This window comes from Thermobia domestica, chromosome 10 (assembly GCF_964235325.1).
Source record: "Thermobia domestica chromosome 10, izTheDome1.hap1.1, whole genome shotgun sequence".
Lineage (NCBI taxonomy): Eukaryota > Metazoa > Arthropoda > Insecta > Zygentoma > Lepismatidae > Thermobia > Thermobia domestica.
The window spans coordinates 111,161,981-111,188,527 of NC_137463.1; the positions used below are offsets into that span (position 1 = coordinate 111,161,981).

The 26,547-nt window shown below is 34.7% G+C and overlaps 1 protein-coding gene across 4 annotated transcripts in view; it reads right to left on the bottom strand.

The window, feature by feature from the left end:
* LOC145662657 (P protein-like) overlaps positions 1-26,547 on the bottom strand; it is a 115,017-nt gene that overhangs the window by 37,710 nt on the left and 50,760 nt on the right. The window contains exon 1 of one of the 4 annotated variants that reach the window (XM_081728454.1): positions 19,477-19,629. The exons of the other annotated variants lie outside the window; for them this stretch is intronic. Coding sequence (XP_081584580.1) covers positions 19,477-19,514 — 38 coding nt within the window. The 5' untranslated portion in view covers positions 19,515-19,629. Of the gene's footprint in view, positions 1-19,476; positions 19,630-26,547 lie in introns of those variants that run through there. 4 annotated transcript variants of the gene reach the window in all.

The window sequence follows — 26,547 nt, forward strand, 5'->3', positions numbered from 1 at the left end:
ATATGTGTCTTGAACGCTTGTTATTTGATACTTTGGAATCCATTTCTTCTTAAACTCTTCTAATATCCCAACTCAAAATGGAAGAAAATGTGAAGTAACAAAACATTCTAGACTTGGCACACATTAAGACTTAAATAATTAAATAAATAAATAAACGAGAAAGAAAGAAAAGCAAAAGAAACGTTTGTACAATGTAACCAAAACCTATCGACGAAGATGAGGGTTGACCTGACACATTAGCAGAAAACTTCAGCATTATAATAACATTACTTCAGCATTACTATAGAATCAAAATTCGAAAATTCACTATTACAATTTTTTATTATTTTCTTAAGTGTTCTTTCTATAGAGAAAACTGATCAAGCAAAGAATTAGAGCTCAGAAATATTTCTCTTACGGATTAAATAATTGATGGTTTTAGTTGCCCAATGATAGTACATCATAGCTTGCGCTTAGCCTATTTACCATAAGAGTTAGTTCTACTCATCTGATACTTATTGATTTTATTATGAGAATGATATTAAGTGACTTTATATTATTCTAAAGTTCTACATCAGGCAACTTCCTTTATCAACCCATTGTTAGCCTAATATTGCAACAAATGTTTGCGAATCTGTTCTTTGGAAATATTACCCGTTTATGGTATATTTATAATATACACTCCTATCATCCTAATACAACGATATCACTATATATTTTTCGACTTTACGACTTGTAGTCTTATATATATTGTATCTGTTGTTGCGGTCAGATTTGTGTTATCTGTGTTGACAATGTACGGCCAGACCTGATTACTGGTCATTTATGTGATATAGAATATTTACATAATATAGAATATGATGAGTTCACTAAGATGGATGATGTGTATAAAATTGTTTATAGACAATAAAATTAAGTATTTCTAGAATATAGTATATAGTATTTTCAAGAAGTTATATTTGCGTGTAAAATCATTGCGACATAATTGATAAGTTATAGCTTTAAAAATTAAACCATGGTCCTTCTACTAAGGTGAAAGTTCTTGAAATGGAAGATGCTGTACAATTTATGGTGAAAGGAAAGAGAAATGACCTTTGAATTCAATTTCTTAGTAATCTTGAAATATACTATCGGCATCATAGCACGAATTCTAGCAGGAGCCTTCTACAAGATGAGATACGACTGTCCATTTTAGTTTAGTTGATCCCTTAAAAAGTGTTTTTCTTCTTTTTGAATAACTCCATTTAAATTATAACACTAAAGTAATTTTCACTGTTTAATGCAGATATTTCCGAAACTTCTGATTCCGAGCTGTCATTTTCATGTATTTTCCACACAATGCCCATCTATTTATTTTATTTTCTTTAATTGATCAAATTCTATTTGGTGCTATTAAAGAACATTGTCATTTACATTATTAGTTTGTTTTATTTCAAATGAAAAACATACAAAATTCATTTTTAGACAGGCACGTAGCCAGGATTTCGTGAAAGGGGGGGGGGGAGGGTCCGTGACATGAAATACTGTGGTCATAACACCAGGGGCTAGATCATTCTAAACTATTTTACTGGAACTTATATTGGTTCGTTTAGCCAGGATTTCGTAATGGAGAGGGCGTGACATGAAATTCTGAAGGCTTAGGAGCTCGATCAATCTAAACTACTTTACTTTCAACATATATTGGTTTGTTAGGACAATAAAATGAGGATATTTTGGTAAGTATTTAAATAACAAACTATCAAGAAATCTCGAGTATAATAATAAAAAAAGTATTAAAAAGATTTTACATCCTTCCTCTGTTTATTTAAATATAACAATTTTCCTTTCTTATGACTTCAACTATTATAAAAAGTACATACTTAATAACTTCTTGTAAAATATTTTACAATATCTGTGTTCCTTTCTCTGTTGAATCAAATGTTAACAGAACTTTTTTTCCACACATTTTTTTTGTTTTTATTATTCCGTCAACTACTGTCTGTTCCAAATGACAGGTTAAGGGAGCAGTAGAAAATTGTTTTTGAAATAACACGTTTGATACTGCAGGAATGCGATTAAGACAAATTATGATAAAAAATGTCCATGCTGTCGGCACTATGCTTTCGGAAGCTTGATATCTCCCTGACTAGTAGCAGAAATTCTGAGAATTCCGTAACTTTTCTAGAAATTTCAAATGCCCTGACTCTTCCAGGAAATCTCGCTCACCTTACCACCATGTATTGCAAGTAATACAAATCTCCTCATAAGAAAGATTAACCAAAAGCTCCCTGTAGTTTTTTTTTTTTTTTTTTTTTTTTTTTAACGCTGATCCTTTTTCACATGTCATTTTGTTTCATCTTTCCTTATTTTTTTTTCATTTCTGGTCTCGAAGGGGTTGTTTCTTTTTTCTTCCTTCAAAGGACTTATATACGAAAGAAACAGAAAATTAGTGAGAAAATGTTAGTAGTAATATTCAGTAAAAGAATATTACATGTACCCCCCCCCCAAAAAAAAAATGGTTGGGACATTGTCTGAGAAGAAACGAAAACCTGAATATCGTGATAGAAGGTACGGTGAAAGAAATGGTAAGGAGAGAGGAGAAAAAAGCTAATTGATAGACCATTTTAAAATAGAAAATGGCTACGTCAAGACGAAGAGATTAGTTGAGGACAGTATTGTCAACAAGGTACGAAATCCTGCCAGATTCGTGTACAGAACCCCCAGAATTTCACCAGAAAATATCACGATTTGAAAATACCGCTAAATAATCCGCTATTGCTAAGGAAAGTACTTAGTATAAGTGTTTTAAGTAATTGCAGTCTGCATGTTTAAGAAATGATGAAAGCAAATCATTATCATTACTGCATATGGTCTTATACGGTCTAATGAGGATTAAATCAGCATTAGAGTATTTTAAGTTTTTGAAGTGGAATAAGTTGTTCTTGTCATTATACCTATACTTCGTAACAAAATATTATTCTATTAATAATTTAATAATATTAATAAGATTCGAATATCAAAACGCAAAACAAATTCAATATCGGAATAAAACCTATTAACCAACAAATAGTAAGTTATAGATACGTAGTGAAAGACCAAAAATGATACTGACGATACCAAGTGTTCTAACAGCAATGTTGCCACTTCTCAAACACACACGCAATTTGCAAGCATCTCTAAAAATACTAGTCCTGGCAACCTTCGACGACAAGAGATACACACGAACTTGTACTACTAGAATCCACACGCTTTCGAGATGAGCTGCGAACAGTTTTAGAAGTCGATAACTTGCCAGTTTCCTGACGATCAATTTTCACGGTTATAAAACAATCGCCAGATTTAGAGAGAAATTGCTGGTGAGGATTGGAGGCTTCTTAGGTTACTGTAAATGACCTACAAATAATATCGGAATACCTCTTCTTCTCATTTTTTCTTCCTGTACAAGGCGGCCTTGAGAAGATTATACCTCCTCTTATACGTAGATATAAGATGATTTGGTAGATCATTAAGTGGCAAGACGAATGCCATCTCAGCCGTGGTTGAAAAATTTTGTTAGCATATATATGTACCGGATGCAATTGATAATGATCGCCTTTGAAATACAATCAACGAAATTTGATATTGTGAAAATAATTTCAACAGAACATTTACGGCTTTCGTTCTATATTATCATCTTATCATATCGCTGAACGTTCTGTTTGACTGCTTGATAAAATCGGATCAAAATATATGATCAAGGTTGTACCACCAAGGCTGTAAACTATCCACATCATCTTTTGTTTAAGCCCTGACTTTTTCTTCTTTTGTATGAACATTCCTTCTGAGATCGTCAACTTACTCATTTCTTTTTTCCACCATTAGATTCAAAAATACATTAACTGATTGCATTTCACTATAAATTCGTAAAATTCTTATTAAAGTGTAACCAACCACAGCAAATCTTCCATCAACAGTTTTATGAGAGAGTATATCTTGTATAAAGACATTGTAACATTAAATAAATTTACATTAATTCCTATAAAAGCTAATGTTTTTGTTGTTTCCGTTTGAAAGTAAACAGAAATTAAAGTATTCAAGATTAAGAAATTAGTTAAAGTTATCCCAGAAACAAGAGCACCAGTTAGATGCCGGTAAGTTATTTAGCCTGATTACAATGTTATCAGATTTAACATCGTGAAAATTTCACCAGCATTCAATAATACATCTCTGGAACTTAACTTCAGAGTAATTTACGTACATACAGTATACTGTTAACAGTTGCGGCAGGCTGATTTTTACGGTAAGTCACTGTCGGAAGATTTCCTGTGGTTTCTTCCATATTAATAAGAATTTTACGAATTTCCAATGGAATGCAATCAATAAATGTGTTTTTTTAATCTTTACAGTAAAAAAAAATACTTGTCTAAGTAATGTGACAATCACAGCAAGAACACTCACGCTGCTAGGTGGTAGCACTATTATGTTGATAGCATGTGCATTACAAAGTTTCTCTTACAAATTTACTTTTGACACCAATGTGTACACTAACGGTAAACTCTTGAAGGCCTGGTAATGTCAGCGATAGTTTTTCTTTTTCTTTAGACAGTAGTACAGAACTATTGCATGGCTTGTTTCTACAGTACGGTATTAATCTTTCTCATTCTCTTTCTCAACGGGGTACTTATAATGTATAGAAATATATATAAAAACACATCTGTAATATCAATAAATCAACACGTTTTTTTCTTCACATTTACCAGAAGTTAGGACTCGTTAGTACTGACTGTTACGTGATAAGTGCTGTGATTCAGCGAGGGTCATCAAAAGTCACTCGTGGAACGGGTTATAAAAACTTACATCTTCGTTTAGTTTTACGAGAACAAAATCAAGAAACGTACATAAATCCTACACATTTAAACTAGAGTTGCTGAAGTTCGAATAACTTATTATTTGAATGTTTGAATAATGGATTCTTCTAATACAAGTTATTCCAATAAAAATAGTTATTCGAACAATTTTTAGAATAATGAGTAAGTATTCGAATATTGAAAACAAATATTGAGATATTCGAATAGCAGCAAAAAAATATTCGAATTACAAATAACAGCGATACTTTTATGTAGTGCATAAACTTGAGTGTCGTATAGTTGTGTCAGAAACTTCACTCGGAGAATTCGGGGTCAATATGAAAAGGCCTGGACCGAATTATTGATTTTAATAGTATTTTGCGGATGCAATATGGTTCACTTTCTACTTATGGTACTCTTTATTGTCTTAACCTCTTAAAAGGTTATGACGCGTCAACACGTCTTGTGGTAAGTCGAAGCATAGTGAGTTTGACGTGTGAAGGCCACACTGCATCATTTCTCAACAAAGTAGTTATTTAATTTTGAAAGTAATGCGAATTTTGCACACTTCTAAAATTGAAGTGGACTGAAGTTGGCAGCTAGCATAGTGACATAGATACCCATGACAGAATACCTACCAGACGAGGGAAGTAGTCATTGGAGGGGTTAAGGGTCTTTACTACACTCCCATCATTCTTTTGCTTTTAATTTTAATGAATGCCATAAACACAATAAAGATGATCATGAATGTAAAAGTGAGCCAGATATTATCTACAAAATGTTTCTACATGAGTGATTAACTGCTTTTAATGTTTTTACTTTCTTTCAAGCTATAAATTTGTGTATACAGGGTGTTAATGAACTATACCGACAAACTGTAAGAGTGATTCCTCACATCAAAATAAGTCAAAATGTTCCTACGAACTTGTGGGAAAAAGTGCATAATTTCAGAGCTAGGGCTGTCCAAAATCGCGAAAATGCCAAAATTTCAAAAAGACCTATCTCGAATTCGAGAAATCATGGAGTGGTGGTCCTTATCAGCGTAAAGGAAGTCATGCATACACAATCCAAAAATGCATATTTCATTAATGTTCAATGGGTATGCAGAATATTCCCTGCAGGGTGAAATTCCCAGACATGCCATCAACCGAATTTTGAGATATGCTCTGACTATGATTGGTTCAAAAAAGTAGCCAAGCGATAATCCTTGACAGCAGTGAACACCGAATCCTTTGGCGCGACAGAAGTGTTAAAGATCGTAAACAGCACGGTCTCTCGTACTCGGAAAAAAACATGCTGCGATGATTCTTTCACGCTTATAAATGAAGAAAACGTAAAATATACGGTGACGAAATACATCGCATCACACGTTACTCTGAACACAGAAAAACATGGAGCTTCCGGTTCCTAACACTTCCGACTTCCCTCCGAAGCACTGGATGTCGATTGTTGTCATGGCTTACTTCCTCCCTACTTTGGACTCTCCTTGAAATCAACGTATATCTGAAAACTCTATTGAGAGCATATTTGAAAATTATACCCTGTAGAGAATACCGTGCACACCCATTGAAAATTGATGTAATATGCATTTTTGGATTGTGTATGTATGACGTCTTTACGCTGATAAGGATCACCACTCCACGATTTCCCGAACTCAAAATAGGGTCTCTTAAAATTTGGCTTTTTCGCAATTTTGGATAGCCCTAGCTCTGAAACTATGCACTTTTCCACACAGGTCCATAGGAAATTTTTAACTTATTTTGATGTGAGGAATCACCTCTTACAGTTTTTCGGTATAGTTCATTGACATCCTGTATAGTTTAAGTTCTAATTGTTTTGCACTCAAAATTCTACCCTATATGGAAAGTCTTGAAATAAAAAAAATATTTATTTCATAGTATTTTTTTTAACATTAAATAACTTTTTTTCTAAATGATCATGTTGTTTCTTGTTTCTGAGTTCTTTGTGAAGAGAGGAAAAGAAACAATGACAGGAAAAGAAAGAAAATTAAACGAAAGGAAAAAGGGGAACATGAAAGGAAGAGAGAAAAAGGAAACATAAAAAAAGAAGAAGAAAGGAAGAAAAACGATGAGGAGCGTAGTGAAGATCTTTAATTATTGTGTCGCTTATTTTCATATTTAAGCTTATAACTATTCTATCATTCCTTGTTTCTATATTGTCAAACTAAACACAACAACACACTGAGAAAAGTTATGTGATAATATATATAAAATACACAATCACGTAACAGTTTCAACTGTGTCTTCATCACAGAAGGAATGGAAGTCCGATGAAGAAACAGTTATTGTGTTGAAACTGTTACATGATTGTGTGTTTCATATATTTATCACCACATAGCCTTGCTCAGTGTGTTGTTGTGTTTAGTTTGATAAAGCGTATATTAAACTTTTACAGTTATATGCTTTTTGCCATCTTAATTTAATAATATGCCATACTAGGCCAATTCGACCACTGGATACGAGTGACTTTACCTTAAGAATATGCTGTATAGAAGTTCTCTCACTTTGTATTAACAGGCATTTTACTCTTTCTTTTGTACTTTTGGCACATGTTCTATATTTGAGTTGGAAATGATACACGTATTGAAACAGTTGCCACGACGATTAATTTCTTAATCCATGACGTATTCTGTCGTTGCGTAATGTGAACGCAACGTGTGATTTCAACTAAGTAATCGTGATGTTTCACACACTCCTGGATGACTCATATGGTGAAGACACATTGTAAACTGATAAAACTCAAGTAGCAGAGAACAATATTAAACTGATGATGTTACAATGAAACCTGAAAGTTGTCTAGTAGTAGTTCCACCACCTACGTATCATCGTCGTGACGTAAATTGGTGCATATGCCACAAAATTAAAAGAACACATAACACTAACTTTATAGGAAGTTGTTAAATAAATTTTGATACACAGATTATTACTGATTTTAACGTAACAGATTGATCACTAATGATTTGTGTTTCAGTTTACTTGTTTTAACTTTAAATTTAGGTTAAGATAAGAATTAGAAGGGTGTTTTATTATCGTTGTATTCTCGTTCACAGGGATCAGTAACGCAAAAACAGAGCGATCAGAGTAGTCCAATAATAATAATAATAATAATAATAATAATAATAATAATAATAATAATAATAATAATAATAATAATAATAATAATAATAATAATAAAAATAATAATAATAATAATAATAATAATAATAATAATAATAATAATAATAATAATAATAATAATAATAATTAAACCTAGTAGTGATCAAGGGTTTCCAAATATGTAGCATAAATGATCTGAGGCTTAACTGAGTATAAATGGTACTGGAAATTGAGGCAATAACCATGCATTACTTAGTTAAACTTAGGCTATTTGGCTGATTATAGCTCTTTGTAAGTTGTATCAGCAGACTTGAATGTTATTAAATTAAGTTTATATCACACAAATTTTATTCAAGAGCAGAGAAAATCCATATTTTTGAGTATGAATCTTTAGATTGACGTTCTACGATTACGCCCTAAAGATAAAAAAAAAAAATGGATAATAAGTGAAAATGAATGATGATAGAAAAACTAATGGAATGAATAAAACGGGAAAATCTCATGAAAATCCACGAATACGATGTTGTTCATCAAAAACTTATACCTAGGTATGGCCTGGGATCGAACAACATACTAGATCAATAGCACAACAGATGGGCACTTAAGCTATACGTTGTAGTTACCTCATATGACTTGCTTTAGTTTTGTAAGTGCAATTCAGTGTCGTAACACAGATCAGGTCTCTTTAGGGCAGTCATTTTCAAACGGCGTGTTGCGACCGAAAAATGAAATGAAATCTTTGAGTTTTACGTCCCACGGTTATGCCGGTTAGGTTAAAGGAGACGGTGATGATGAGTAATGAATGAAATGAATGGTGGAATGAAGAAAGTGGGAGGAAACAGAAGAACCCCGAGAAAACCCACGCACACGGTGTTTGTCCACCACAAGGTTCATTTGGCGGGGGCTGGGATCGAACCCGGGACCCCTAGCACCAGAGGTGAACGCTCTACCACTGAGCCACCGCGGCCCCAGTGTTGCGACCAAACTACTAGTGTGCCGGCAGAAAATTAGAACATTTCAGAATATAATGCACGTTTTACAGAAATAGGAAAGTTTATTTGTATATTTCAAAACTGTAACTATTTATCATTATTTGATAGACAATTGCAGTTCTGTAGGTAATAATAAGTCTTTATGATCAAAGATACAAATAATTTGACATTAGATATTAAAAAAAGTTAATTTTTTTTATAGGTGAATTGTAAGATTTAAACTTTCATAGATTGTCAAAAATTGTAGAGAAAAAAAGAGAGAAAAAGAAAAAAAAGCTGTCTTCGAGTATCACATTATTATGGTGTGGTCAAATGTTTCTTTACTAAGTACAACAGAAAACTCCTGAGTGAATCAACACCTGTCATATTGAGGACATCTCTGGATCTACTTTGTAGCTATTCAGACTATTTTCCAAAGCTGAAATGCCCATTCTTCGCATCGGAGAGAATAGGTTTTTAGAAAGTATTTGAATCTTTCCCCTTTCTTAGAATACACATATCAGTGAAAGCGTAACGATAAAAATCGGTAACATTACTTTTTCCCACCCATATTCCTTATGACGATGCGGTTGATTATGTACTTGAACTGCTATTCATCTTAGCGACCTCCAAACATTTTGGACTACATACTAATATCGGTCGTTTTCCATTATTTTTTACATGTAACTCCTCCACACCCCCATCTCTTCTCGTTCCCATGTTCATAAAGTGGTAAAAAAAACCTAACTTAGTTTATCATGCACTCTTGTACAGAAAGTCACCAAACTCTCTGCAGCAGTCTTGGGCAACTTGGCCATCAACAAACATTCTTACATTTCATTTTTATTTATATAGAAAATTCCCTTCCCCCCCTTAAAAGAATTTTAAAAAAATTGGGACATGGTCTCCATATTTTTAAAAAGGAATTTATATACCGAGTTTCATTTTTCTAACTTGATGGGCTCTTGAGAGACTCAATTTTTCGTACAAATTATGAACCCCCTCCATTCCTATTAGGATATGCATTTTAATCAAAGTAATATGATAAAAATCCAGTTAGAGGTTGTTGATAACTATATCCAAAACTTCATTTCAAACGGTTCAACCTTTTCCCGTAATTCGATCATAAACAAGTTCATTTTCTTTTATATATTAGATTTAGGTTGATCTGAAACAGGAACCTACTCTTGAGAATAAAGGAAAGAAAAGAAGCTCATCAAGAGGAACCACAAATATTAATAAAATAGCAAGTTTATCTCATCTATGTTCAGTTTGATCTATAATTTCATTGTTACATCAGGCACACAGTGTTTTGTTTTTCATAATATTTAGTTTTACAATAGAGAGAGGATATTAGAGATTTATATATATATATATATATATATATATATATATATATATATATATATATATATATATATATATATATATATAACTAGTTTTCATAGTAACTAAGTAGAATTTCGTTCGCAAAGTAATATATTTTCACTTACAAGGAGAACCGATCAGATCTGTTTTAATTTAAAGCTTATAATATGCTTAAGAAGTTTCCAGTTCGTGGAATTGTATAAGAAGTGAATAAGTTTAACCGTACTGTAATCAATACTGATCTTTTTCATTTGAATATAATACATTTTTATATTACCACCACTATTTACTAATGCTTAGTTTCGTCATTTTATAATGAATATTTTTTCTTTGGATTGTTGAAACCAGATATGTTTGTAAGATAAACACGTTACAATGAGCAGAATAAATACTTCTACGACAAAAACGTGATTGTTTAAGAAAAGACTCACATATTACCACCTTCTTTACCAACTATAAGAGTAAATTTCTAGAAATGAATTGACGTCCTATATTTTATGATCAAACAAAAGAGAAGTGACATTTGAATGGACTATGTTCGTAACCTTGAAATACACAACACTAAATCAATTTGCTTGTATTTAGAAAATATCTGAAGACTTACGTTGAAGCTCTTTCCATTTTATTTGCTCAGCTGATGATGGATATTTGTCATATATTAATTTCTTCTAGTTCAAACCAAGTACTATTTCTTCAGTTAATTCGTGTCTGCTAATACACACTTTCAGAGTTATAGACAATTATCTTTAGTATATTTTTATATGCCGTAGAATACGCAAAATACATTTACATTATAGCTGTGTTCAATCGCTTGAATTTACATGCATTAAAATAATTATTTGATAAAACATTTTCTATCTGTTGCACTCATTTTAACGTGAAATATAATTCACATGTCTAAGAAATGTGTTCAATTCGGAAGCTAATATCGAACTTCCCTCATTTGCATGAACTTCCCATTCTTCAAAGTTCTTTAATTTAAAGGGAGTGTGAAGTCATCGTACAAACAACTATTTTTTTCTTCTTTTCCTATACCTTTCTGCAAGTTTGAGTACGTTCTGGACAATGAGTACTATATAGAATTGTTATTCTAATCCGAAATTAATCTGGTTGTCATTGATACTTTGAAACAACTGTATTACATTTTTTCTTCTTCAGAATATGGCACTGACGATATGAAGAGAGATTCAAAAAAATCTATGAAACACTATCTGTCACTATTGGAGACTCTATATGCACTTCAGTCGAGCGCTTTCCCTCGCAGTGCTTACACTCACTGTTACTAAAAAGAAGCGTGGTAGGTCAAGGCAACTTATAAATAGTTTACAGAAAGAACGCCAATGATTCATGACCTCAGAAACACTTAATAAAGAATCAGTACCTAATATTCTACGATTCATTATTCTATTTAGATAAAATACGTAATTTGTGTTTTGTCATTCACGGTAGGTCTAATCAGGGAAGAAGGAAGAGGTATTTGACATTTCACCACCTACGTTAGATTATAATCTTTCACATGATAGATTTTGACGATACGAATTCCTTCTACACTAGAATAAGATCTTGATAAGCAAACTTTGAATTTATAAGAAAAACATTTTTTTTTTTTTAAACTTTTGCGTTGCAAGCTTACATTGTGAAATGAATTGTGGCTATTGTGTCATTGTACTTCGTAGTCCACGTCAATAACATGTAAATCTATCTTTTGTGTCATGAATGCCTTTTCGGTTGTGGAATGAACTTAAGTTTTGTTTATCCTTATAAAAATGAAGTAAGCAGAACGTAGATTCTCTGAGTTTCCCACTAATGACACAAAATTTAACCCCTTTTTTTAAAATTAATTTTCCTATAGTTCGTAAATGGTGGTCTTTTTGCACTCATGACAATAGTTTATTTGAATATTTCTTGATTCGAAGAGAGCATTGAATTGAACAAAAGAATGGGTTATCTAGCTTCGTTAAACTATGTGCATTGTCTTCCTCCTCAATAGTGCCATCTTTCTCCTGGGCAGTGCCTAGAGAATGGAGACACGGAGTTAGATCATTTACCAGGCCCTAAAAACACGAAAGAAAGACTTCGAAGGAAATTGAAGATGATTCACGTTTATCAATTGTTCACAATAGAAGGAAAATAGAGCCATAAAATTTGCTCTATTATCCAACCCAACTATTTCCCTGAATTTCAAAATTTTGCCTTTAAAAATCACTTTTCTTCCTACTTGTGAAATCTTGCTAGCATTTCACTATATTAGTCGAATTTTCCTCAACATGAACACTAAATGCAAAGTGGGCAAGAAAAGACCAACAACTCCAGAGTGAGAATTCGTCTAACATCCGAATAATCGAATCGTCTTTATTCGACTAATTGTTCGAAAAAAATATTCAAGTTATTATTCAAATAACTTTAATTCCTAGAACGTGCGTCAAGATATCGTCAGATTCAATGATTTATCTATATCCACTAATATTATATGAAGCACCCAAACTAATTAGACAACGGAAACACCCTCTACAGGTAACTTATTAACTTTACACGCCCAAAATTTTCTTTACACTCTGAACTATAGAAATTACTGATAAATTACACTGGTCAACAGTGAAAATGCTTCGGAGATAAAAGTAGCCAATTCTTACTAATTTTAGGGTACTGATAACGAATATGAAATTAGTTTTTGAAGATTGGTTCGGGTTTCGAAGAAATACATTATTACCGGATGTGCTCCGGTGGGCAAATTAAGGGTTCGTGGCAACAGGAGCTGTCTGCTTATTTCAACAAACTTCCATTGTTTGGCGGTTAGTTTCGTTGCTATCCTCAGGGACGTCCGCAGGAGATGGACTTTTTCTAAATTTAGTCTAATTTCAGGTGCAATTTTACAAATTTTAATATAATTTAGCCTCAAATTGTATGTGGATCCCCGTAAACCTTAAGACCCCCCCCCCGAAATTAATTCCTGCGTACCTGTATGAACACATCAGAATTTCCTGGAACAGTATTTTCATTGGAAAGTGACATAATACGTTGTAACAAAGTAACTGGTCTTATAAGTAAACTTAACATAGAAGATAAACCCGATGAATGGCGGTTATTTATAGACGCATCAAAACTGTTCTTCAAATATATTCTGCGTAAAATTCCACAAATTACTGAACTAAAATTAGGTAGGGAATCCTTATTGGCCCTAAATTTGGTAACTCTTCAATGATCCTGTATTTGATGCAGTGTTAGAAGGTAAGGAGAGGATTGCATGGGATTCTTTTCGAAAAGCGGTGATGAATGTGTTGGGAAACGAGCAGTCTCAGAACTATAAGGAAATAGTGGAGCACCTAATATCTTCTACCAAGCAATGGAGTGTAGTATGTCACTTGAAATGCATGTATTGCACTCCCACATAGATTTCTTCCCCAAAAATTGCGGAGCAGTCATTGATGAACATTGGGAACGTGATGAACATTTTTACTAAGTTATATCTATGATGGAGAAATATCAGAACCACTGGAGTAACTCTGCGCTTGCCGATTGTTGTTGGACAATCGCTAGAGATGTTCCAGAACCACAATACAAGAGACAGGTCATTTGTAATATCCATGTAAGTTATATTTTATCACTTTCATTTTTTATATAGTTTTAATTTCTTATTGACGCTTTTATATTCTTTGGAACAAACGCTTTGCCAAACACACACGTAATCAATTATCGTACCCTATAACCTATATGCCAAGTGATTTTTTGTCTTATATGTACAGAGTTTAACGTTATAACAAAACACAAATTTCCTTTCTTTACGTACAAACATCATTTTGTTATAACAAAACACAAATTTCCTTTCTTTACGTATGAACATCATTTTATATATTTTTATTTTATATATAATTTTTTCCTATAAAAATTTGGTGTTGTCAAGCATGATTGAGAAATACCTTTCCCTCATAATTACTTTAGATATTGCAATGAAATTTGGCATATGCATTGCGTATGAACCACAGTATTCTCAAGGTATTTTGTATTGTACCTGCAGCTGGGGCCGCACCAGAGTTCACTACATTTGAAGAAAAGAATTTTTTGGACGGTAAATTCCCAATTTTCCGTTTCTCGTACATCACACACACATATATTCTCATGATGTCATTTGAAAGCCTGTTTTATTCTGAAGAGAATGACGTATAAATCATGATACTCAAATAAACAGTAGTGTTTGGATTCTTTTTATTTTATATCACACTTTTCCCTATATAAAATTTCGTATTGTCAAGCAGAACTGAGAAATATTTTTCACTCAACTATTGTAGATATTACAATGAAACTTGGCACATGTATTACGTATAAACTACAGTAGTTTTAAAGGTATATCATGTCTGGGTACCTTTAGCCGGGGCCGTACCAGAGTGTGCTACATTTGGAAAAGGGGATTTTTGGACAGCAAATTCTCAATTTTACCTTAAACTTCCTTCCTCTTATATATCATGTACACATGCGCTTAGTATAATTTGCAAGCTTGGTTTATTCAGAAGCGAATGACATATGAACCACGATGAATAAAATTGAAGCAATATCTTTTTAAGTGAAAGACCAAATAGAAAATTCCAGAATATAAAAGTGTGAACACTACATAACACATATTTCTGTCGATTACACTTAAACTCGAACCAATTCAGCATTTTTATTTTCATTTTCGTATTCAGCAACCTCATTTCCATAAGAAAATGTACTTTTCTTTTCCGAAGAATGAAAAAGTTAAAATTTGTTGGCCAGTGTTATTAGGTATGTTATCTGAATAATGCACTGCTAAATTGGAAATACGGACCGAGAAGGGTAATTTTGGGGGGGGGGGGTTGTTGGTGGATTCGGTTAATAATAATAATAATAATAATAATAATAATAATAATAATAATAATAATAATAATAATAATAATAATAATAATAATAATAATAATAAGTCTAATATGCACAAATTAAATTGATTGAATGTTGATTAATGGAAACGTCAAACACATTGGGATGTTTAGTGTAAATTTTTCAATTTTGCTAAATTTATGCTGTACAATTCCCGAAATGGCAATTCATCACATTTACTATCAATAAAATGAATGTCAGCTTCAACTGACGAAATATTTATCTCGATTGCATCATTCACTTTGCAGTGTTGCCATGGTGTGCATAATTTATGAAATGACCCTCGTATAATGTCCAGGACAGAGGATTTGATTTGGAGTTTAGCATCCCTTTCAGCACCTAGGTTATATGAGACGTGACCTACAGGTTAACATGGGATCTGAACCACATGAGCTCCAGCCGGAAATCATATCCGGGTCTACCACGCGTACGCTAACCGCTTAGCCACGAGAAGCTCTTTCAGGATAGAAATGACAAATAATTAATGAAAGTAAATGATTATGAAAAAATAGGGATGGGCACGAGTTGAGCTGAAACTCGACTCGACTCGAAGCGAATTCGAGTAGAGTTTCGAGTCGAGTCAAAGGTAACTTCCTCGAGTCGAGTTCCGAGTCGAGTCGACTTTGTTAAATGGATCGCTCGTTCAGCTCGTTTTGAAATCATTGCCTGATTATACTGGAAAGCGAAAGCCATGAGAAATGTAAGCAGTAATGTGTAATACTTTTAGTGTTGCTTACGAGATATTTTTAGTGTTGCTCGTATCTTGTATCGTCTCGATTAACGAGATGACAATGGATTTTTATAATGAGACAGCCTCAAATGTCGTGAGCACCAATATAAGTATATAGTTCTTATCAAGACAGACCTGACAGTAAGTTTTGAGCCCAAGCAGAAGACCAAACGGGTAATAATGTCAACCGGTAGTAATGTGTGTAGTAGTATCATTGATGAAAATTGTATTGCCTATGTAGGATACTTGAAGAAAATACTTGGAACTATACACAGCATTTGCGTTGGGCAGTTCAATACTTCGATATGCTGATAAATCGATTGATATTTTTAAATATCAAAACACTGACCGAAATAACAATATTTCAATATTTTATTGATTCGATATACAATATTTCGAAAATTTTCAATATTCACTTTTTATATATTTTATATATTTCGATACATCAATGAGGCAGTAACTGGATAGGGTTGTGACCCGGAAATAGTCAGACCCGTAACCCACTAGATCGTGACTCGGACCCCCGAAAGTCTCTGCCCCTTCGCTTGTCCCCCCCTCTAATTAAAGTTGGCGTCGTCACTTCTCTCCAACGATATACTTTTAGCTTCTGGACGAAAGTTCGTCACCTATTATGTTAAGTAGCAGGGACGTACGGAAGGGGGGGGACACAGGGGTCCGGACCCCCCCGAAATTTCGACTTTTTAAAAATTTAGCCTAATTTTAGGGGCAATTTTAGCAATTTTAATATAAAATAGCTTCATATTTAGTTTGAAACCCCCCCCCCCGAAATAAATTCCTGGGTACGCTACTGTTAAGTAGCTTCCCATTTTCTTTACGATGCTGGATCTACATCCGGGTTTGATGTCCGATGTAGCTTCGAGAATCGAACCCAAGATTACCGATCACGTACTTAAAAGGTTCATATGCCAATTACTAGTTTCACACAAAAATGATTTTAAGTTAAATATAAGAACATTGGGCAGGACTTTCGCTAAATTTTTCTGATTGGGAAAGGATATAAATGTCTAAAAAGAGAGTTATCAGTATGCAATAGTCTTGGATTAGCATATTCAGTGATATACCCCTAAGTTTAGTTCAGGATGGATACACGAAACTCACAAAATCATTGTTGAGTACTAGATTATGGAAATTGATTTCATGAATGGACAATGTCTGAAGGGTTCAGTCTGTCTGATGTATTTTTCTTCGTTATTCCATTCCCGGTGAGCGAGTCGGTCGAAAACATTTAACAGCATTTTCATGGCAGCCATTCTGGCCGAGGTTTCTTCTAGGTTTTCCTTATTTACACCAGGTAAATGCCGGGCTGCTACCTAAAGTACAGGTAACAGGCCACTTCCATTCCCCTTTCCCCGGATAGTGTGCTCGCTGATGGACGTCATCCTTCATACGTGACCGACTTAACACCATAGATACCGGTCATGCAGATGAAATATGTATACATAAATAAATAAATCGTTATTCCATTCATCGAACACAAAGTAATAATGTGGTCTTTGGCAGGCCCGTATCCAGGGGTGGTCTAGGCCCCCCCTAAATTTTCGCTGGCCCCCCTAAAATTTTTACGGTAAATGAACTATAATATAATTAGATCGGGCCCCCCTAACTTCGGCCGGGCCCGCCTAAAATTTTGGACTGGCTACCGGCCTGGTCTTTGGTGTGAATTACTACCTAGAACTACACACCCACTCAATACATAGAAATACGGCCTACATAGTGAATTTTTGAACATGAACGCCGATAGGCATTATCCATACAAGACGCAATAGGCCTATATTCAATAATATTGCAAATGAATGTCTTAATGAAATTACCTCGCGGGTCTGTGACGCTAAAACATTTAAATACTGGTCCAAATGGACCGCTATATTTTTTTTTTCAGTCATCTCGTTCCTAAAACGAACCTCATCGTTGCTCTAGTGGCGAGTTCTTTTGGGTGAGGTTTTTGTGAAAGGGTATTGAACGCATTACAGAAGTTCAGGTTTCACTATAAGCTGAAAATATTGTCCTTTATAGCATTGCTGCTTCCAAAGAATATAAATAAACCTTAATTGTTTAAAAAGATTGTGTTTTCGCAACCTGCAACCTTAGGCAAGAAATGTCGATACTTCAGATTGCATTAAATATCTAAACTAAGATAATTTAAGGTTAAATTCAAGAATGAGAAATGAATAATGAAAGGACAATACAAGTAACACCCACGTCCTAAGCGGGATCCGAACCCATAGCAGAAATTCAAATTTTATCACCAGTCTAAGACCAGCTGCACACTGACCAGAGGAGAGGACAGCCGAGCTGTGGTACAGTACTGTAACAAAGCCCTGTACCGTACGCTAGACAAAGGTTTCTCCAATGTTGTGACTGAAGCAGACAGTCAACGATCTGAGGCCTCTCTCTCCACACCATCTTCTGCCTCTCTCTATCTCGGCTTGGTCAATGTGCGGCCGGCCTAATACAACTTACACCTGCCGGTTCAGACAGCTAAGAAAATAGAGTATCCATTATGATCCCAGATTTGAAGTCACTAAATTCTACTGTAGCAGGCATGTCAAACTCGCAGCCCTTAACTCATTTTTCGGTTCAGTCCGAAATATTATATATGAAATATTAATATATGAAATTTCTTATATTATATACGAAAATCAGCAAGTATACTGGATAACATATTCACCTGAGCTCTGTGCTGAAAGTCGCTAGTTCGAGCAGCATGTATCTTGTCATTTGAAAACTATTTGCAAGAAAAAGGTAACATATCTGAAGAGAAACTGTGAATTCATCTAGTACACACGATTCCCGGCGGGAGCTCATGTGGTTCGGATTCCAAGTTAATCAGTAGGTCCACGTCTCATATAGCCTCGCTGCTGAAAGGGACGCTAAACTAAAATCAACTCAACTCAATCTAGTACACATATTTCATTTAAAAAAAAAACTACAGTACTAAGATGTCATGCATTTACTCGCTTTTTAAATTTATTATTATTCATTAAGTACGAAAATGGCATATTTTCCTTTAGCCCGCACTATTGTAAACTGATGAATATTTGGTTCATTTGAAATACTGAGAGGGGACACGGTGGCTTAGTGGTAGAGCGCATTCCTCCAGTGTGTGAGGTTCCTGGTTCGATCTCCGGCCAAGTAAGTTTGTGGTGGACGACATCGTGTCCATGGGTATTTTTGAAGTTCTCCCGTTTCCTCCCACGCTCTCATTCCACCAATATTTCCATCTTCATTCACTTGCCTTAATCATCCATCTCACTCAACCTAACGGTCGTATTCGTGGGAGGTTAAACGGTAGGATTTCATTTGAGACACTGAGTTTGACCATACCTGCCTCATAAGGATGTTTAACAGATCTACTTGACCATTTTTTTTTTTTTTTTTTTTTTTTTTTTAAGTTTCTCACCCACAACGAAACCGTAGCCGTGAAAAATTACTCATAGTACTTTTGAAAATTTTCCGTTCAATTACAATATTTCAGATGAAGTATTTACTGTTTAAACTGATTACAATTATCTGTATTCTGAGCTAGTATTTAATGCTTATCTTAATAGTAGTAGTAGTAGCAATAGAGTAAAACTAGATTTTCATTCAATACACACCCGTTTTTTCGCATCTTGGAACTCGTAAGCACTTTCATTTGAACGTCTCTTCTTAGCACCAAGCAAAAACGACTACTGATCGGTGTTAGAACAAGTATTGGTTTTTTATCAAGAGATTTCTGGGCAATACAAGCAAACAGCTGATAACGGGTATGGCTCGTGAGATATTGACGTACGTTTTCATCTCTTCCCCTTTATGATGAAACATCAGCCACAGGCGTCAATAGACTCTTGCACAGAAACGAAGAAACAAGTGTAGGTGGACACAGCCACGTAAAATCATTTGCTTGCGACAATGTGTCCTACACGGAATCCCTACATTTTGTTAGCATGCGATGCTTTTGATACTTGTAAGAGAAAATAAATAAATAAATAAATAAATAGTAGTGGTTCAATGTCTGTAATAGAATGTGTTTATAACATAATCGAGAAGTATTGGTTTGATTTTTGCTGTCAACTAATATCTGTCGGTTCCATCTAGGTACAACGTTAGTAATGCCACTGCTTCCATTAGGCTATATCGTTAACAAAAATGGCGATGGTTTGGAGTTCAACGTCCGTTTTGAGCAACGAGGCTTTATGTGACGTGCATTTATAGTTTAACGTGGGATCAGAACCACATGAGTTTCCAGCGGGAATCGAAGCCTGGTCTTCCACCTTGAAAGCGTGTATGCTAATTATATGCGTGAGAGAGAGTGAAAGTTCATTGGTCCGGCTAGTTTCATACTGCTTTGCTAATATTCTCGGTATATGTTTGCATGCTGAGATTTGAGCTCCGTAGTTTTTTGGATTGAAATATAAAATTAAGTTCTAGTTTTACTTCCCATGGTTATGCCATTTAGGCTAAAGATGGCGGATTATTATTATTATTATTATTATTATTATTATTATTATTATTATTATTATTATTAATTCTGGCTGTTGGCAGGTTCTGGGACTAAATAAAATAAGGGTTTTAAGATTTGGGTTGGTAATGTTTCTTCCACGTTTCTCGATCTTCAGTTTTCTCTTTTAGCTCCCAATATTTTCTTCTGTTTTTAAAATCGTTGATCGTTTGCACGGGATATTCTCATGGTTTTCGAGTTTTCGATGTTGATTTCCATTCGGCACACGACCTTACTTAATCTCTGTGTTACGTGGCTGAGTTAAGTTTCCTCTCAGACGTGAAGGAGGACATTTCATTCGCACGAACCTAATACTAATACCATTGCCTCTAATTTTTAATACATAGTTTTCTTCTTCTTCTTCTTCCTACTTCTCGCTTTCCTGCCATCTTTCCGTATATGGTAGTATGAAGAAGAAAATCTCTAATTTTTAATACATAGTTTCAATTTTAAAATATATACAAGCGTCAGATAATAATAATAATCATTATTATTATTATTGTAAAACGGATAGTCGGTACGCGTGTGCTAAAATTACCTGAGTAACTGTTTCAATTAATTTCCTGGTATTCGAATATTCAAGGAATACTTTTCATTTACTATTAAGATTTCAAATTCTATGAAAAATCAAATCCTTCTAATTGCAATCAATTGTAACAGTCCTCGAAGACTGCGGTGGCTTAGTCGTAGAGCGCTCGTATGTGGTGTGTGGGGTCCTTGGTTCAATCCCAGCTCGCTCCAAGCAAACTTTGTGATTGACATAAATCGTGTGGCTGGTTTTCTCCGAGTTTCCAGTTTCGTCCTATTCTCTTCATTGTACCACTTCATTCATTCTCATCATAACGGTCTCCTTTAGCTTACAAGACATAACTGTTGGGTGCAAAACTGAGATTTCACTTTCGTAACAGCCTCCAATTATCTAAAGAATCCAATCCTTCAGCAAATGGAAATTTATGAATTTTGTGAGTTTAAATGTTCATTAAATTTTAATTATTGTGACTTAATTACAACACGAAACTTTTGAATTAAGTGTGTTTAAAGTACTGCACAACGTACGTCACTATCCATAATTGCTACGATATACGCAAAGTAAATGGAGATTGTAATCCAATCAAAAATTGAGTCGCCAATTAAAAAAAATAAATAAATAAAAAGCTGAAACAGATTATTATCCAATCAAAATATCCGAAGCAATTGCCAAGTAAACCCAAAATAGCTACTATATCATGGACTCATTACTCATATAACTTCTGTTTGCTATGGATATTATACAACAGTACCTCTATCGGAATAAAACTGAACTACTACTGCTGTAGTGACACTATGCGATGGTACTATAAAGCTTTTGCTTTTACCGGAGTTTACGGCGATATTCTCAATGCTTAACTGCTGTAAATAACTTTGATGGCAATACCTATTCTTGTAAGTGGAATGATACTTGTACTTTCAGTGGAGGTAAAATTCATTACTTATAATTAAAAGATTAAACTCAAAGAATGAACATTTCTGAATAACAAATAAACCTGTAAAAAAATGAAATATCTGAGTTTTACGTTCCACGGTTATGCCGGTTAGGCTAAAGGAGACGGTGATAATGAGAAATGAATGAAATGATGGAATGAAGAAAGTGGGAGGAAACGGGAGAACCCCGAGAAAACCCACGCACACGGTGTTTGTCCACCACAAAGTTCACTTGGCGGGAGCATGCACCGGGACCCCATGCACCAGAGGTGAACGCTCTACCACTGAGCCACCGTGGCCCCCACGAATAAACCTGTGTCAGAGATCTTCACTAAAATATCAAAGAGTCTTAAATCAAAAGAATATTGATTGTTATGTGTAATTGAGTATATGAGTAATTAACCTGTTATTAAAAATATACATTCCCTGTGGGGCTTTGTTTCTCTAATCCAAATCCTCAACCTATTCACCCAGTGCAATTCTCAATTCTCAGTTTTCACAACTGTTTTGAATCACTAAGGTAAGGAACTAACGGCGCCGCGGTGGTTCAGTGATAGAGCGCTCAACCCTGGCGCACGGGATTTCTTGTTCGATTCTAGCACTTACCAAGTGAGTTTTGTGGTGGACAAACACCGTACGCGTTGGTTTTCTTGAGCTTTTCCCGTTTTCTCTCACTTAAGTAATTCCACCATTATCATCTATAATCAACGTCATTATCTACCTTAGCCGCAGTACATAACAGGCGCGTAATTTCAGATTTCGCTTGAGGGGGGGCAAGTGTACCACCGACATAAGACTTTCACATTTTGTACTAATATGTTAGTAGACAATCGATTAAAGTATATGTATTCCTCAAACTCTTGGGGGGGGGGGGCAATTGCCCCCTCCTGCCCCCCCTAAATGACGCCCCTGGTACATAATCGCGAGACGTTAAATCAAAAAGAAAGGAACTAACTATCCTATCCCTGATCTAATGTTAACACTAGCTATTATATTTCGTTTCCTCAAGTGGGCTAGAACCTACCTCCGAACAGAATATATAAACGAACTTAGTAAGCAAAGTAACTCAGTTGCAGATAGAGGTCTGCGCGGGCCGGAATTTTTAGCCCGGGCCTGACTCGGCCCGTGAATTTACAATATGAGGCCCGACCCGAGTCCGAAATATGTTTTAGCATTTTTACCGAGCCCGTACCGAGCTCGTGTTATAATCAAATGAGCCCGAATTACAGAAACTTAATAATTAACGCAAAATTGTATTTTTATGTACAGCAATTAGAGGTTTAATTTTGCAGTTGTACTTTGAAAGTTCTCCAGAAGGAACGGTGCAATATATATCATTGTACAGTATTTACAGAGTTAGGCCCGAAAAGGCCCGAGAAATATGGTCGTATATTAAAAAATTCAGGCCCGAGCCCGAAGTGATATGTTTTGTAGGCCCGAGCCCGTGCAGACCTCTAGTTACAGAGAGCTCACATCTGCTGGAAAGATTCCGATCCCAAGCTAGGGAGGCATAGTGACTCAGTGGTAGAGCGTTCACCTCTTGATAGAGGGATCTCTGGTATGATTCCAGGGCATGGGAGTTTGTGGTGGACAACATCGTGTCAGTGGGTTTTCTCGAGCTTCTCATTTCACAATTCTTCCATAATTGTTAACCATTAGTCCCTTTTAGCCTAAAGAACATACGGGACGTGGGGCAAACTAAGAATTTCCTTTCATTTCTCCAGCCTTTATTATTTCTAGTTTTTCACAACTTTTTTGAGCAACTAAAGAAAGGAACTAGTTATCCTATCTCTAACTTTATAATAACACTATTAGTTAAGCAGGCTTGAATCTAGTTTTAGATCGAATACAAAAACTTACCTTTTAGAAAAAAAGTAACGGATGTTCAGGTTGAAAATACTAATTTTTTCCCGCATTGTGATGTAGTCTTTAAATACGTGTTTTGATAATTCTTGGTGTTGACACTAGTGCTGTGTTTTACACTTGCTAATTTATAAGATTATAGATGTTTGGTAGATATGTAAACCACACTATAGCATGTATTAATGTAACAAATTTTTAAAGATGGTTATTTCCGGAGAAGTTGCAGAAAAATGACAAACACGTTCAGAAAGTTTCGATACAATTTTTAACACACAAGGCACACATTTCTGCACCATCACTCAGTTATAATGAAGGAAATGAATTGCATCTATAACATGAATAGATATTCAACTGAAGATTTGTGATGGAATTTTGTCGAAATTATATAGTTATCTTTATGTCTTGATTACGTTTGTTCATATATGTATCTGATAAAGCGATGGAAGGACACGTGTAGAGTTGTCAGATAGGATTAGATGTAAATTGATTACCATCTTATGACATCTAGATTAAAGGTTAATTAGAGATCCTGTCTCCTTCGCTATTTTCAAGATTATTTACTTCTGACATGCATGCAAATCACATCTACAAAAGAGAATATCTTGTTGGGTTAGTTCCGCACATCAGAGGTAACACAGGAATCCAACGAAGTTTTTGTTAACCACATATTTCAACAGAGAACGTGACTACCTTATTAATAGAAACGATGCTTGTTAGGAACCCCATGATAAAATGTCATAATTTTATATTTTTTCTGGCGAAAAACAATAATATCTCAGTCCCTTTAATATATCAACAGTTTATTAAACGCCCCGCCCCCTCCTCCTTAGCTCTTTACTTTGAGCAAATAACTGAATGTGCCATATAACTTATCTATACATTCAATGTTTCATGAAAATGTTCTATTATATCTTATATACCAAAGCTGAAATGCTTATACATGTTTGTCTGCTATACAAATTCACATATTTGAACCATTCGAAATTAATTTGGAACATATTTATAGTTGATACCTACTTCAAATGGGGGCTTGTATCACGTCACTGAGTAGACTGTATCTCCTAAGGGTGGAGGAACTACAAAATCTCTCACGAACATCTCAAGTCACGGAGATGAAAACCAGTTTATAAACTTCCCATTAATAATAATAATAATAATAATAATAATAATAATAATAATAATAATAATAATAATAATAAAAAGGACAGTGTTGCAGAGTTCCGAATATTGCGTTTGTTAAGAAGAAAGTGAGAAGCAATTTCCATAATGTTTTAATTTCCGATTTTGTATTCTTTATAAAATTGCAAAAAGTATCAAAAGGATCGAACCGTTTAAAATCACTTTTTGAAATGTTTTATCATTTTGGTCGACCTGAGTTTTTATTATCATACTTTGACTGAAATGCATATCCTAACGGGGAGAGGAAACGAGTTTGAACATATTTAGCACTTAGGTGGAGGTGCTTTTATAATTTCGATTTAAACATACATCGCAAGGAGGCAAAGGGGTTCAAATATAGCTTTCAAATATTTTCCTTAAACCTATTTTTTCAGTGCGATAAAAGGAAATTTCAGCTAATATCTAACAAGATTCCACTTTGAGATCTCTTAACTTTGTTAACACACACCTGCATAAAGGGTTTAATTTCTATTCTATCTAATGGAATGCTAAAACTAACTAGAGTTAGCGCAATAATGAGTTTAAAAGTTTTATGCTTGACACAGAATTGCACAGGGGGAGTTAACAAAACATGTGAGACATACCTAAACACACCATGAAAAGAATATCTGAATTCTAGTAGTCTCTGAAGATAGACCACTCTGGATCTCAATCCTTAAAATATCTTGTCAATCATAATTAGTTAATACTAGCCTAACTAATCAAAAGTAACTAACTCTATGGCTTATGAAACCCGAAGTTCAATACTACGTTCACAAAAGCTGTCCATTGACTTCTGTCCTTATCCAACTGGATCCAGTTTCTACTTTTTACTCCTGTTTCTACGAGACCCATCTTAATATTGTCCTCCCATCTGCGGCTAGGACTTCGACCGATTGGATTTCCAGTTAAAACTTTGAAAGCGTTCCTACTTTTCTTCCATTCTGGCTATGTAACTTGCCCACCTCAGCCTCTTGCACTTGACTTACGATGTTTGGTAAACGGTATAAACTATGCGGTTCTTCGATGCTTCCGCCATTCCCCATTCCCATTCGTCTTGGTTCCGAATATTCGTCTCACGATTTTGTTCTCAAATACTTTCAGTCTGTTTTTTTCCTCAGGGTAAGCGAGCATGTTTCGCAACTATACAGTACAATACGCATGATTATTGTTTTATATATTTTAAGTTTCAAATTCCTAGACAGAATTCGTTAATGCTAGCCTATTAAAAATATATATTCTGCAAATACATTTACAGAGGGCACCAATTGATTTGAGGGCTTTGTCATCCAAATCCTCCCCCTCCCTGCCGTAGCTGTGTAATCTGTTATTATGCAGAAACTAATAAATTAATAATGTATTTGCACATACTGAAATACAGTGTGTCCCACTAGCTTTCGAACCCGAAGAAAACGTTATAATTTCCGAACAAATGTACATAAGAAAATGAAATTCACAATACATGTACCTTGTTTCATGCTGAACACGAGAAAGTGTTGAACAGAAGCGCACACGTCAAAACAAAGACGATAGGTGGCGCCAGGGGAAGTACCAGGGGTGGCACCAGGGTCAGTGTGACTCGACTCGCTGCATCGCGAGGATGGTTCTGTACACCGTACAGGAACGCGTGTTCATTGTTAAAAAATATTGGATATCGGGATCGTATCAGACCGTTCAACGTGAATTTTGTCGTGAATTTGGATGC